This window comes from Hemitrygon akajei, chromosome 20 (assembly GCF_048418815.1).
Source record: "Hemitrygon akajei chromosome 20, sHemAka1.3, whole genome shotgun sequence".
Lineage (NCBI taxonomy): Eukaryota > Metazoa > Chordata > Chondrichthyes > Myliobatiformes > Dasyatidae > Hemitrygon > Hemitrygon akajei.
Genome location: NC_133143.1, coordinates 34,371,229 through 34,386,269, shown reverse-complemented (window position 1 = coordinate 34,386,269; position 15,041 = coordinate 34,371,229). Strand labels below are relative to the sequence as shown.

General features: G+C 37.1%; 1 protein-coding gene across 5 annotated transcripts in view; it reads left to right on the top strand.

Moving 5' to 3' along the window:
- LOC140713714 (ankyrin repeat and SAM domain-containing protein 6-like) overlaps positions 1 to 15,041 on the top strand; it is a 49,334-nt gene that overhangs the window by 8,414 nt on the left and 25,879 nt on the right. For 3 of the 5 annotated variants that reach the window (XR_012095716.1, XR_012095715.1, XM_073024129.1), the window contains exons 3-10: positions 232 to 436; positions 876 to 982; positions 1,819 to 1,964; positions 2,961 to 3,186; positions 4,664 to 4,713; positions 5,354 to 5,557; positions 6,572 to 6,660; positions 9,115 to 9,230. Coding sequence is in view for 3 of the 5 variants with exons in the window: in XM_073024129.1 (XP_072880230.1) it covers positions 232 to 436; positions 876 to 982; positions 1,819 to 1,964; positions 2,961 to 3,186; positions 4,664 to 4,713; positions 5,354 to 5,557; positions 6,572 to 6,660; positions 9,115 to 9,230 (1,143 nt within the window). In the remaining 2 variants the exon portion in view is untranslated. Of the gene's footprint in view, positions 1 to 231; positions 437 to 875; positions 983 to 1,818; positions 1,965 to 2,960; positions 3,187 to 4,663; positions 4,714 to 5,353; positions 5,558 to 6,571; positions 6,661 to 9,055; positions 9,231 to 15,041 lie in introns of all 5 variants that reach the window. The other 2 variants (XM_073024132.1, XM_073024130.1) reach the window with 2 other exon arrangements.

Below are 15,041 nucleotides of genomic sequence, written 5' to 3'. Positions count from 1 at the left end.
CGGTCCCTCTTTGTAACCATCCCACATGCTGGTGCATGCATGAACACACATACACCCCATTGTAATGTGATTTGGGATAATGTTTTTATTGTCACGGTTCTGTATAAATTCACATTTTTATCATGCATGTTCAATAAGATGTCTGTTTTGAATAATATTGTAAAATTTCAAAATACAATGTAACTGCTCTGTAATTTATGTTCTATCTGCATTTGCTTTGTTTGTAAATAGGGAGCTATCAGTTGGTGAAGGAGATTCTTGATGAAGATGCATGTCAAGCCAATGTTGTTAATGCAGATGGTGCCTCTCCATTAATGATTGCTGCCATGACAGGTCAGCTGGAACTTGTACAACTTCTTAGTGAAAGGAACTCTGATATTGACAAGCAAGATGGTGTACATGGCTGGACAGCCTTAATGCAAGCTACTTATCATGGGTACATAAAAAAACTTACTCAATTTAATCTGTCATATTCATGTTTGTATTAATATTTTTGACAAAGTTGTTGGGAAATCTTACTTTGATTTTCATGATAATGAAGCATCAACACAAAATGGGAAAAAGTTTTGACAGCGCAGCAAGTATATCGCACTAATTTGTTGAATTAGCATTGCCAATTTTTAAAGGAAAATGGATTTTCCATTTCTACATCTTTATAGTACTTCGAGCCATCGCATCATGTATTTAAGCATTAGTAAATTAGATACAGAGAATCTGAGCTTGGAAATTCTATTAATAATGTATTCGCTTGTAATGCTATATCACAAAGTAATCTATTTGAGTACTGAGAAAGGAAAGCATTTTATTTCAGAATTATTTGTGATTTTGCTTTATGACACCTATTAACTGTTGGTTTTGGCATAACTTTTCTTAAGGAGCAAGGATGTTGTGAAGTATTTATTGAATCAAGGAGCAGATGTCAATCTCTGTGCCAAGAATGGTGTAACTGCCTTCGATCTTGTAATGCTGCTAAATGATCCAGGTAAATTCAAGAAATAACTACGTAGTTGTTTCTGATAAATATTGTGGTAAATGTTAGAAATAAGAAATGTACTTCTCTGTATTGCTAGTTTGAAAATGATTCACATTATTTCTATTTAAAAGTGTTAGTCTTTTTGTTGGAAATTGTTGTCATGTAAGTCTTTCTGATTCAAGTATCAAATAACAAAACAAAGTTTGAATTTGAAGTAAATGCCAGATCTACCAACTTGACATTTAAAATAAAAACTCCCAATAAGTTCTTTGTCCAAGGGAGACAGACAGTTTTATGCTTAAAGACCAGCTGTATATGTGCTGATCTTTTTATTCACCAAGACCTGGAGTATCTGGGTTAGATAACCTTACAGATGTGATTTATTTTATTTTTATCTTCTTAACCCCTTAAACACTTCCAGACAGGGTTTGTAGCTCCCCATGCAAGTTTTCAGATCCAATTATGCACCTATGAAAGGGAATGTTGAATGGTTTTCAGAAATGCATGGAATTGATGGTCCTGTTGCAATACTGTTTAAGTTGGTAATTCATTAATACCGGTATATATTTGACATTAGAAAGGATTGATTCAGTCTGTTAACTTACTTCCCTCCGCGACTCCCTGGTCCACACGTCCCTCCCCAAGGATCTCCCACCTGGCACTTATCCCTGCAAGCCCAAGTGCTACGCCTGTCCCTACGCCTCCTCTCTTACCACCATTCAGGGCCCCAAACAGTCCTTCCAGGTGAGGACTTCACTTGTGAGTCTGTTGGGGTCATCTATTGCATCTGGTTAATAGTTCTATTTTTGTTGCTGTAAGTGATCAGAAACTCTTCTATTCATTAGATACAGAACTTGTGCGGCTTCTGGCATCTGTCTGCATGCAAGTAGATAAAGAGAGAAATAAGACAAAATCTAAGACGGTACCTCGCTCAAAAAGTAAACTGTCCTTAAACTTTCCTGTACCTCCAGAAGACAAGGGGGGATTAAAGGTATAAAAATAGTTTGATCAATGCAATTTTTCTTGTGCATTTGGTAACATTTGTAAGATTTTCTGAAGAAACTTTCTTTAATCATCTTCTCTGACCTGGAATTTATTTAATATTATATCTACCAAATTTTATAATATAAACTGACTTATTCATTATGCATTATACTTTTTTCACACTGGCTTCCGAAGATGGCATTCTGTTTTCCATAAAGTTCATAGATCATTAGGTTCAGTCTTATTATGATGAGTAATCATTTCAGACATTAATAATTAATTTCTATTTCTAGTTTATAGGGTGGTGTCTGTGTGAAATTCATTTAGACTTCCATCTGGAGTAAGGTCAGATTAATAAACTTCAAGGAAGCAAACAAAAAATAATTAACTTTCAAGGTTAAGATGAATAGTTTCCTTGTCTGTCCACTTAAACTTTTACTAAAGATGGCACACAAAAATACTACCGTGAACATTTGAATGATGTCTGAAGCAAATTTAACCAAGAATCATTGTAAAGACTGGTTTCCATAATCTGTTTAATAAAAAATAATTTTGTTTGGGATTAACTCCTCTTACTTAGTCACTTTAAACACTCTCCAGATGCTCCTGATTTTTTTACATTAAATATATAGCTGTTGTTATTAAAAATGCCTACTATTATTGTGGGAATTGCACTAGAACCCCTGCAAATATTTATCCAGAATGTTGATACAGCCAATTTTGTGAAAGGAGGTTGCACTGAAATTATAAAGAAACTTAACCATATATGCAATCTACAATTAGCATAACTAATTCATTTAATCAATTAATTCCATCCTTCAGCATCTTTAAAAAGTGATATTTCCAGACTGAAGTCATTTAAAAAATTTTTCTTCACCTTCTGCAGAAGTGTGGATCAGTTGACATTTATTGATTTTTGTTTTAAAAAAAATACTGATTTTTTTTTTTCAGTCCTCATTGACTGCTGACTACTTGAAATGTTCTCTCTCTTTATTGTGTCTAGTCTTGGTGGAATAGAATGTCCAACAGATTCCGTAAATTGAAACTGACTAGGACACTTAGACAAGGCTTTTCCTCAAATCGGCTTGCCCCTTTCTTAGATGAACCTGAAATTGGACTGGATTCTACAATGAAAGCCAACCCAAAGGATGATTCAAACAATTCAGCCTTGACATCTGTGGGTAATATAGATTTCTCTATGGCTTGGACATCAAAAAGCAAGAACAGTGGTGAGCTAATCTACTTTGGAAGCATTTTCAAACTACTAAATAAATGACAATAAAGCCTGAAATTTGTAATTAAATTTATTTTGATTACACTCTGAATAGCCTATTTGCTGCTGTTAATTTAAGGTCAATGCTATTACACTGCAAATCTGTTAGGCAAAATAAATAGGCTTTTAGTATTAGCTCTGCACTGTATTTCTAAATAAGTATAAATAAAATTAGTGAGAAAATGAGTAGTTGGAATTAGTTAGAATCTGTAAATAAAGTTACCTTTTTTTTGTGAAAGGTTTCAAGTTAAATCTTTCCCATTCATCCTGAAATTTCTTTACAAACTTTAACCTACATGTCTAAAATTAATGACTGAAAACTGGATGATATAGTGAGAACTTACACATTCACCTTTGTGACTTGGGTTTGAATCTTGCCCATCTAGTGGAATGCATGTAGGGAAAGACATGCATACACACAAACATACATGTGAGCATGAATGTACATCTATATCCAAATATGCAAGCATAATTATATGTTTATACATGTTAGATTTAATACAATTGTGTTTGGCTATGTTGAGAACTATGATGACTTGTGAAAAATCCTAAAAATTGATGTAATTTCCAGCTAAACAAAACCCAGCCTGTATCTGAAACAAAGCAAAATATAGGTTAAGTTACTTGAATTGTTTTCTATTTCTGGAGTGCTTATTGCTATTGTTTTTCCAGTCTTCTGGCTGGTATTGCCCCTTTACTATTATCATCATCAACAAATCCTCGTACTAACCTTGAAGAAGCTGTGTACAAATTGGATGTTGCATTTCTCTAATTCTATGACCTTCTAAAATATTTAAGGTTTTTTAAAGAAACCTGGCCTGACTGACCTGAGGTTGAAAAAACATACAAAATATTCATTTCTTATCCTTAAAATCTAGTGGCTTATTGAAACATTGTTCTGCAACTTCTTCCTGTATGTTTGAAGTAGTTGTTTGTCAGTGTATGTAAATCAAACCTATAAAATTGCATACAAAAGTAAGCCAAAACATAATGCAATGAAAGTTTTGGCAGTTCTTAATCAAACTTTGTAGTTTGCATCCACTTGATTACTTTTCGTGAACCTCAGTACTATTAATCTGAGGAGGGATGAACATCACTGAAAGGTCTTTATTTTCGAATCTTAGTTACTTAAATGAGACACCAAAGTGAAGGACTAGGTAATGTAGTTACACATAACTGCCTTTGTTCGCTTACTAAGTAAAAATGTACTGCATATCGTCAGTGGGTAAAATTAACAGCTTGGTTTGCATTGAATACCTATTATACTATTACCATCTAGAAAAATGCAGCACTTAATTTTGGTAATTAATTGATCAGACTAAGTGGTATTTACAAATATATTCTTACTGCTGACTGTACTTAATATGTTTGATTTGGTGTCAAATGTAACACTGTTCATCACGAGTTTTTGTTCATTTAAATCTAATTTCAAGGACATGACCATATTTGTACAGAGAAAGATGACATGCTTCTTACAACTATGGTAGGTTATAAATTTATTTTGGGACTTTTTTCATGTGTTGGCAAATTCAAATTAGATTTTTTTTAAATGGTAAATTTGTTGGCAATTATGTTCCCCATTGTGAAATTATAGAATCTGATATAACCATAATAAAAATCACTGAATCAGCTTGAAAATAAATGATAAACTTATTGGTGATCTTCCTATTATTGGTGAGGTATATTAGTGTAGTGAATAAAATAAAAGAACTATACTTCAACTGATTTAATTCAGTGCTGACTCTCGATACTGATACTCCTCATACTTGTTGCCTGCTGAAGTGCATTAAGGGAAATGGAGAAAATTCCAAAATGGGAAAGAACATTTTTCTAAATTACTACCATGTTCAAAATAAATGATGGAGAGCATTCTTGTTATATACTGTTCTGCATACAATTTGATTTTAAAGATGGTTAAATTAATTTTAAAAAGCCATAGCTGGGTTTTTATAATTTCTGTTTGGTGATTGCACTTTTCATCTCGGGTATTGTACAAATAATTGTAAACCAAGTATGTTATGTATTTTGAATCTCTGTAAATGTTTTCAGTGCATTTTACAGGATATTTCTAAAGCCACAAAAGTATCAGCTCTGCTTGTCGTTATGACATCCCTCTGTTTCAGTTAAGAAATGGTGCACCTTTTACTCGTCTTCCCAGCGACAAGCTAAAAGCAGTTATTCCTCCATTTTTGCCGCCATCAAACTTTGAAGTATGGAGCTCGGATAGGATACGAATGAACAAAGATGGCAAAATGGAGCATACAACGTATTCTATGCCTCACAGGTTTGCAAAGCCCAACTTCAACAGCAGTGGAAATTCTGACATAGTAAGTTTTCTGCAATGTTTTACACATTTGCCTGTGGGAAAGAATTTTGCTGTAAATTTGAATAGACTTCAACATCAACAGTATGACAACCATTAAATGTTTTCTTGACATAAAGAAGTAAGCAGGAGAAAATGGCGCTATGTTAGTGTGGCGGTTAAAGCGGCATTATTACAGCCTGTGGTATTCCGGAGTTCATTGTTTGTGCATTTTCTCTGGGTTCACCCATTCTCGTGGGTTTCCTCTGGGTGCTCTAGTTTTCTTCCACAGTCCAAAGACATTCTGGTTAATAGGTTAATTGGTCATTGTAAATTATCCTGTGGTTAGGCTAAGGTTGTTTGGTGGTGCGGCTCATTGGACTGGAAGGGCGTGGTTTGCACTGTATCGCTAAGTAAATTTTTAAAAACCTCTGTATATTTTAAACCATACAAGTAATTTGCTGAATCAAACAGTTAAAATTAACTGAATATTTGACTAAAACTGTCCAAAGTGACTCTACCACATGAGTCTTTCTCTGAAAATGCAAGTAAATAAGCTGTAAGTGAAGTCTAGTCACTAACTGAAATCTTCAGGCAAACATTCAAAATGCTTCTTTTTTAATATTATACTCCTGCAAGCTTCACAGTAAGCTATTTCATTTCTCAGTCTGTTAATAAAATTTTAAATGTTAATTATTGTATTTGACCCATTTTTACCTAAATGAGTAATGTGCTAATAATGTTATTTAGTCTTTAAAAGATATGTATGTGCATGTTTGATTAAACTTGCAAATTAATTATTTTCTCAAGTTAAGGTGCCAATAAATAACTGAATCTGAATTACTCTAAACCAGTCAAAAAAAAATGTGATCCTTGTTAATATAGTTAATTGTAGGCTAAAAATTCTGGCTGCATACCAGATAAATGCTAAATTTATTTCTGTGGCATTTTGTGGTAATATAATTTTAACCTATATAGATTAACAACGAAGTTCAAAGTATGTATACTATATACAACATTGACATTCATCTCCTTGCAGACAGCCACAAAACAACGAAACCCAATAAAACCCATTAAAAAAGAAGACCCAATGTGCAAAAAAAGAACAAATCACGCAAACGATAAAAAGTAAGCAAATAAATTTCAGAACTAGAGTTTACAGCCAAGAAGCCAGTCAGCACTGCAGCCAGTCTAGGGGCCAGTTAATTGCAGGCCACAGCTTCAGTTCAGTGCAGAGATGAGTTGACCTCACCGAGGACCGTCCTGCTCCTCCAGCTCTAACACCCTGGCCTTTTCAGTCTGTCCTGGTGCTTAAATTGGCCAAACTTTGACTCGTTCCTTGCTCTTGGACCCGGCCCACTGCCTCGATTTAGCCTGTTCCCGACCTTTCCAGTTCAGTCTGGTGCTTAAATCGATCAAACATTGTGTCTTTTCTTGTGCCTGGGCCCGGGTCCTGCTGCTTTGACTTTGCCTCACCTCAGTTCTGCTGCGTCGAATCACCTCTTAAGTCTGCTCCAATACTGGACAAACATTGGCTCATTCCTCACTCTCGGGCCCAGGCCCCATCCCCTTGATTTGGCCTGTCCACGCCACGCCAGAACCATTCTGTACCTTTGAGACTTCAGTTTAGATAACAAAAATGCCAAGTTATACAAGTGGTTCAAAAGCTCAACTCCAAAAGAGAAGTTACAGCCTAACGGTCATTTACCAGAAACAAGTGATTAATAAAGTAGTTTTGTTTGTTTTGTTTGCTACCGAGAAGTAGTTGCTGTGCGTCACCAGTGCCATCTTAAAACTGGAACCTGTAACACTGTGAAACATCTAGAAAATGTGCAGAGCTCAAATACCTCAAAATTATTTGTCTACTAATAGCATTGGCAGTAATTTCTAGGCTCATAGAATTGTAGTCATGCAGCATAGAACATCTCTCCGACCACATTTCTTTTGACTACCAAATACCTAACTAGTACCTAACTAACTAATTCATTTTACCATCACTTCATCTGTAGTCTACTATGCCCTGGTGATACTACTGGTCATCGTGGTATTGCTTAATTGTGAGAGATTGTGACTGCGCCACCATTTCAGACTGTATATTCTGGACTCCTATCTGTTAGTCTAACTACTGATTATCTGCACTATATTTTCATGGTCCGTCCAATACATCGTAAGCACATCCCTCCTCACCATTGATAATAGTATCTACAGGAGCCATTACCTCAAGAAGGCAAATTTTCACCACCCAGGCCATGCCATCTTTACATATCTACCATTGAGCAGGAGGTACAGAAACCTGAAGACCCACATCACCAGGTTCAAGAGCGGCTACTTCCAGTCATCTGTTGGTTTTTTGAACTACCCAGCATAACCCGAATCGGTTTAGCAACTCAATGCCTACTTTGCACTAAAATGGACTTTTGCTTAATCACGTTCTATTATAAAAAGAGATGAACACAAAATCCAGGCTGGTAGCAATGAACTGTTGCACATCCAGGGTTGTGAGAAAAGAAAAATAATGTCAATTACCCATTTTAAATTTTCGTAAATTGGTCATTATAAATTGCCCTGTAATTGGGCTTGTGTTAATAGGTGAGTTGTGGGTTGGTCTGGTTCACTGGGTGTGCTGTATCTCAAAATAAAATAAATAGTATATAATTCATGTTCCATTTATGTTTTTCTTGTGAATGCTGCTTAAGTGATGTAATGTGCTGCTACAGGTAAATTCTTCATTACACCTGCAGATACATAATTAGACTTCCATTTATTTCTCTAAAAATGCACAAATATCCTCATTTTTAACCACCCTGAAGAAGGTTGTCATTTTGATTTTTAAGAACTCTATTCAATAATGATTCCCCCTCTTTCCCTCTCTCCTCAAATGTTTTCAATAATTATAAGAAAACCTATTTTGGGCAATGGTGGAATCTGGATCACACTGGTGTCATGGACACACTAACTATGAACACCATAATGACTCCCAGTTTCGTTTTAAGAGTTTATTAACATGATCATGGACAGTCTACGGCAGTCTCCTCCGCTACCAAAGCTCTGATTTTTTTTTTTTAGGTAATACAGAGCTCATATTTATGCAGCAAGACAAACAACTTCACATAACTTTGTTTAGCATCCCACAGTCAGTACTGTACATGAATAATCGTTTAAGTGACATGTCAATTATCTCCCAGTGCAAGTCTAATAGTCCTCTTTGTTCCCTGTTATCAGGACTCATGATTTACCCCCAGCCACATCCACTCTCCTGGTTCTAGGAGCCTGGTATCTTGTTTTTTGGAGTTCCTAGTACTGCACTTATCCAAGGTTATTCTCAACTCACATCAGCAGTCTTAAGTCCAGCTGCTCCAGAATGGTCAAGTATCCCATCATACACTAGTTTTAACCATTTCCACTACAACTGGCAAGACCAATATTTATTGTCTGCCACCAATTGTCTGGAAAAAAAATGAGGTGTTAATGTGCGCAGTAAATGTTATAGTAAGATTTAGTTTGTTTCCTTGTTTATTTGCAGACTTCTGTCAGCAGGATGGGAAAATCTGTTAAACTTCCTCCTATTCCAAATCTTCCCAGGAGCCCGACATCTCAGAACTCGGGACATTTCAATTATTCTCCACATTCTTCTGGTGGATCCAATGGAGTAGCTGGCATCAGTCGACATTGTATCAGTGAATCTCATAACCGCTCAGGTCAGAAGCTGATCTTGTCAACTGCATTAAGAGCTATTTTGTGATGACATTGAGTACCTTCTTGTAGTCAGTGCATAAAATCTAATGTTATGAGCTCTGTGCTTTTTTAAAATTTGTAGATCATTTCAGATTTGATTCGGTCGTACTTGATATAAATCTAAGTATAAATTTCCATTTAAAAAAAAATCCTTGATTACTATTCAGTGATTTTTAGCACGAATAAGAAGTATCAGAAGTTTAAATTAGTTCAGTTATTTTATAGAGTATTTTCCTTATGCAAGTTTAACGAGTTACAGTAATGCATTTTGAGTGCACTACTCTAATCTGGCTTATTGCATTTGGTCTTCAGGATGTGGCCTCTACATCATCTAGGCCATATATGTCAAACTCAAGGCCCGGGGGCCAAATCCGGCCCGCGGTGGAATTATCTTTGGCCCGCGAGATAATATCTAATTACTATTAAAGCTGGCCCCAGTAATCGAAGCGTATGATATGGCTAATGCTGAGTTTATTCGGGTACCAGGTTTTCAGGGTTTTTAGTGTTTATTCGGCAGTCTTCTTCATAAGAAACGGAATTTGTAAAGTGAAACACTTTGTAGTTATAGCAGAGACTGAGACACATGAGAGCAGGCTGAAAAAACGGAGGCAACGAAAGCTGCGTTCGCACGCGTCCGACTGATCCAGCCCACATGAAGCTGCATTTTGCTCAATCCGGCCCATGACCTAAAATGAGTTTGACACCCCTGATTCTAGGCCATGTGTACACTAGGCAACCAATTTGCAGAGTACATTTATATAGGGTGGCACAAGATTGTGGTCTGAAAGGGCCCATACTGTTCTACATTCTACTTTAGAACAATGCAGAGTGGAATGCAATTATTTAAAATTATTAAAGGATTGGACAGAACAAAGAACCAGATGTTCCTTGATTTAATTTCACATATTAATTGTACTTAATCTGACCCAAGCCTCTCATTCACTCCTCTGAGCTGGTCTAAATTTTTTGTGTCTTTGCAGTCCAGTTGGGCTGGAGGCTTTGCTGCTTTGATAGAATGCAGTAATCTGAATGATGCTGTCTTCTCATTACCACCATCAGGGAGGAGGTACCAGCATGAAAACCCACACTTAACGATTCACAAGTAACAACTTCTCTTCTGTCATCAGATTTCTGAATGATCCACGAGCACTACCTCAATCCTTTCTGCAGAATTTATTTTGTCATTTATAGTATTTTTAATGTTGTCACACTATAACTGCTGCTGCAAAACAACAAATGTTATGTCATAACAGTTAACTTCCCTCCATGTTCCTGATTCCTACGCTGCAGTATACAGGTATGGAAGTTGGGGAAAGCATTGACATACAAGAAGGGCCTCATTAGTGATTAGAGATGTTTTGATGTAAATAATTAAATATGGGAAACTCTGAAAGGAACAAAAAAAATTATATACTTTGTTTTGAAGGCCAGCACACATGTTCTTAACACAAGTGATTTTATTTAAGAATTTCCGGAGATCTGCAGGTCTAAAATCCTGCAAATGAAAAGGCTCCTTAAATGAGTGGTTAGTAGAATTAATTGAAGGTTTTGAGCAGAATCTGTGGAGCATTGTGACACTTCTAAGAATAGAATACAAGGGCAGGGCTAGTTTTTATGGGATTTGGGTGCCTAATTGATTAACAAGGCAAATTAGCATCTTGGCATCTCTGTCAAGAGCCAAGCTGTAAGCTTGGGTTTCCAACCTGGGGTCCATGGATGCTTTGCTTAATGGTATTGGTCCATGACATATAAAAGGTTGGGAACCCCCTGCTCTAGTCCTACACTTGTTTTTGGGGTACAGTACTTTGAATATGTTCTGGATTTGGTGTTTAGTCGCACTAGAGATTGCCTAATTGGAATATCAGATGTTATCTTTAGCAATTTTCCAAAGAATTTTTTTTTTAAAACTTCAGGTGCTTCTAATGAGCCATGTTTATTGTTGATATTGTTAGCCTGCATGTTTTGTTATGTTAGAGGATTGTGCTGAAAAATGAGGAAGTGAATTTCATTTGGATTAGTAAAGTGAAATATCTAGTAAAATTGTTAGAAAAATAGAACCAACATTGCTGCAGAGTTCATGGGCAAGTACTTTAATAGCTATAATGTAGTATCTGGGTTGGCAGATTTCATTCTGTAGCACCAAAGCGTCAATTAGTTAGAAATTTCTTGGATGGATTGAAAGCAGAATGGCCAATAAAGGACTTTTGTTTTAAAAGTAAATCTATAACGGTTAAGAGAAACGTAGACCAACAAATCTATCAATGCTTGGAAAATCTTCAGAATTAATTTACATACATGTAAATTGTAACTAATATCATACAAGGTAATTGGTTAAAAATCATTTATTATGTTAATACAGGTTTCCCCAGGTATCTGAAGGTAGAGTGTTCCTGTGAAACCATTAGTAATCCGAGATGTTGTAAAGCGAAGAAGCAATTACCATTAATTTATATGGGAAAAATTTTTGAGCGTTCCCAGACCCAAAAAATAACCTACCAAATCATACCAAATAGCACATAAAACCTAAAATAACTCAAACATATAGTAAAAGCAAGAATGATATGATAAATATGCACCCTATATAAAGTAGAAATATTGTATGCATGGTGTAGTTTCACTTATCAGAGCAGGAAGACAGCGAGCCAAAATCGATTTGGAGAAAAAAAAAATCAGCACATACACGCATGCACAAACAACTGCCCGCAGAAGGCTTCATCGTCATTATAGTCTTTCTCGGGGTAAACACACGTATAAAGCTGGCGTCTTTTTTTTGTAAAGCGAAAATCCTCTTTGGTTAGGGAAAACAGGTACTAATGTTGGTCTTTCGTAACTCCGAGCTGTCGTAAAGCAAATGTTCAAAAAACGGGGGACACCTATAGAGGAAAATGCAAATATAGTTCATCAGTAAGTGTGAAGATGATGTTGATACCTCAAGAACAGTCATCTCACGTCCCAACCAGAAACCTTGGCTGAACGCAAGGGTGTACTCCCTATTATAAGCCTGGGACATTGCCTTCTAGTCTGGTGACAGAACAGCTCTTAGAGCAGCCAGGAGAAATCTCATCTTGGACATAAAAAGGGAAAAGATCGCCTGTATGCACAAAAAATTCAGGAACACCTGTCCAGTGATGATCCCCACCATATATGGCTGTGCATCAAGGGAATTATTGCCTACGGAAGGAAAAAGAACATCGACTGTACCAGTGACACCTTCCTCTATAACACTCTAAACAGCTTTTATGCACACTTCGAGGCATGCAACGTACTAGGAACCTAAGTTACCCCTCTCCCAGGTGAGCAGTCACTGTCTGACAGAAGCAGAAGTGAGGACCATGTATAGAGTCAACCCTTGTAAGGCACATGGGCCAGACAACGTACTCAGGAAGTGTGCACACCAGCTCACTGATGTCTTCACAGGCAACTTCAACACTTCACTCATCCAGGCTGTTGTCCCTACATGTTTCAAATCAGTTCACCATCATCCCTGTACCAAGAACTCTACACCATCAGAACTAAATGACTACTGCCTGATGGCACTGATGCCAATCATCATGAAGTGTTTTGCATGGCTGGTAATGGCACATAGCAAGAACTCCATCCCTACCACATTAGGCACTCACCAATATGATTACCAACATAACTGCTCTATGGCACATGCCATTGCATCGATCACCTGGCCCTGACACATCCATAATACAAGGATGCTTATTTCAGAATGCTGTTTCTGGATTTCAGTTATGCATTCAACACTTTGTCCTACAGACCTTGGTGAACAAACTCCTCCTCGGTCTAAACATACCACTGTGCAACTGGGTGTTGGACTTCCTAACCAACAGACCTCAGATAGTCAGGATGCACAAGCACTTCACCCTCCAATCATCCTCGCCATGGATGCACTCCCAGGGCTGTGTGCTAATCCCACTGCTGTACACTCTGCTTACACATGACTGCATGGCCAAATGCCTGAGTATTCACATCATCAGGTTTGTTTGTTCATTCATTCATTCATTCATGTCTGTCTGTCCACCCACCCATCCAGCCAATCCCCAGCAATCTTCTTATTTAATCCTGGCCTAATCATGGGATAATTTACAATGACTAAGTTAGCAACCAGTACATCTTTGGTCGATGGGAGGAAACCGGAGCACTTTTGTGAAATGCATGGGATTTCATTGTTGGAATTATGATCGCAGTCAATGACACAACAGTGTTGGGGCACATCAACAACAATAAGATGGCCTACAGAGAGAAGATGGAAGAACTTGAGGCCTGGTGCTCGGCAAATAATCTCTTCCTCAATGTCACTAAGACTAGGGAGATGGTTATCGACTTCAGGAGAACTTGCATCACTAATGTCCCTCTTTTCATTGGCAGCACAGCAGTGAAAACTGCAAGCAGTTTCAAACTCCTGGGAGTGCACATCTTACACAGCCTCTCATGGTCCCAGAGCTCATTCCACACAATCACGAAAGCTCACCAACGGCTCTGCTTTCTGAGGAGGCTGAAGAGAGCTGGACTGCGTTATTCTACAGATGCATAGTAAGGAGAATCTTCACAAGCTGCATCACTGAATAGTACAGAAACCGCACTGTGGCGGACAGGAAGGCTGAACATCAGGTAGTCAAAACTGCCCAGTGCATCAGCAGCACTAGATTACCTGCCTTCTAGTGCATATATACAGAATTGTGTTGGAAAAAGACCAGTGACATAATTAACAATCCCACCCACTCTGCTCACAGACTGATTGTTCCACTCACATCAGGGAGTGTGATAATACAGTATCCATGACAGAACCATCCGACTGAAAAACTTATCCCTAAATAGTAAGGCTGATCAACACCTCCATATCCACAATCGCCACTACTTTATAATTTCTTGTTTGTCACCTGATTCACAGGCACTCCTGTGCCTAGCATCACTTTATGGACATAGAATCAATCTATATGCAGTAAGCAATGTTATGTATTTGTATTGCTTTTTTAATTGTGTTCTTTATCTTGTGTTTTTTTTTGTGCTGCATCAGATCTGGGGTAACAATTATTTTGTTCTCCTTACACTTGTCTACTGGAAATAATAATAAATGATCTTGAATCTTTTAGATGTTTGCTGAAATCCTTGAAGATCCTAGTGAATGTTACCTGGCAGCCACAGGTAGTAGAACAAAGAGGAGCCTAATGATCAGAAAAAAAATAGGGGATGAATGAAGTTTAAAATGGCATGCATGTTTTGAATGTTGTTAACTTTGGGGGGGGGGGGGGGAAGGAGCTTCATCATAAGGAGGATGGTTGAAGCAGATTGAAGATACTCAAGTAGAAGGTTATGGAAGATGTAGTGCTGAGAAGTGACAGTGTTTTAAAACTGGAAGGGACTCATTTTAACAAACGTAGAAACTATTAACAAAAAAAGAATTTTGTTTTCATTTAGTGTTTAAACAGAAGTGTTCAAAGGGGAATAGATTGTTTGGTCAGAAGGAAAAGATTTATTTAAGTTACTCAAGTGAACCAAGTTTGTTTTAGAAGATCAAGTGTACCAGATTTGAGACAGGATATCAGCAAGGATTCATTATAAGCTTAAAAGGTATAAACATCCTAAAATGGCATATCAACAGAGTTTCGAAGGGCAAGTTGCTTTGATTTCCATGTGGAATAAAGAAATCAGTGATAGTATTTAATTGGAGGAAAAAGTCTTAATTATGCCAAGAAAACTGATAAGATTGAGGATTGTAAGATGTTTGGAGGATTGCAAAGTTATGTGGAGGGAAGAAGTAACACCTG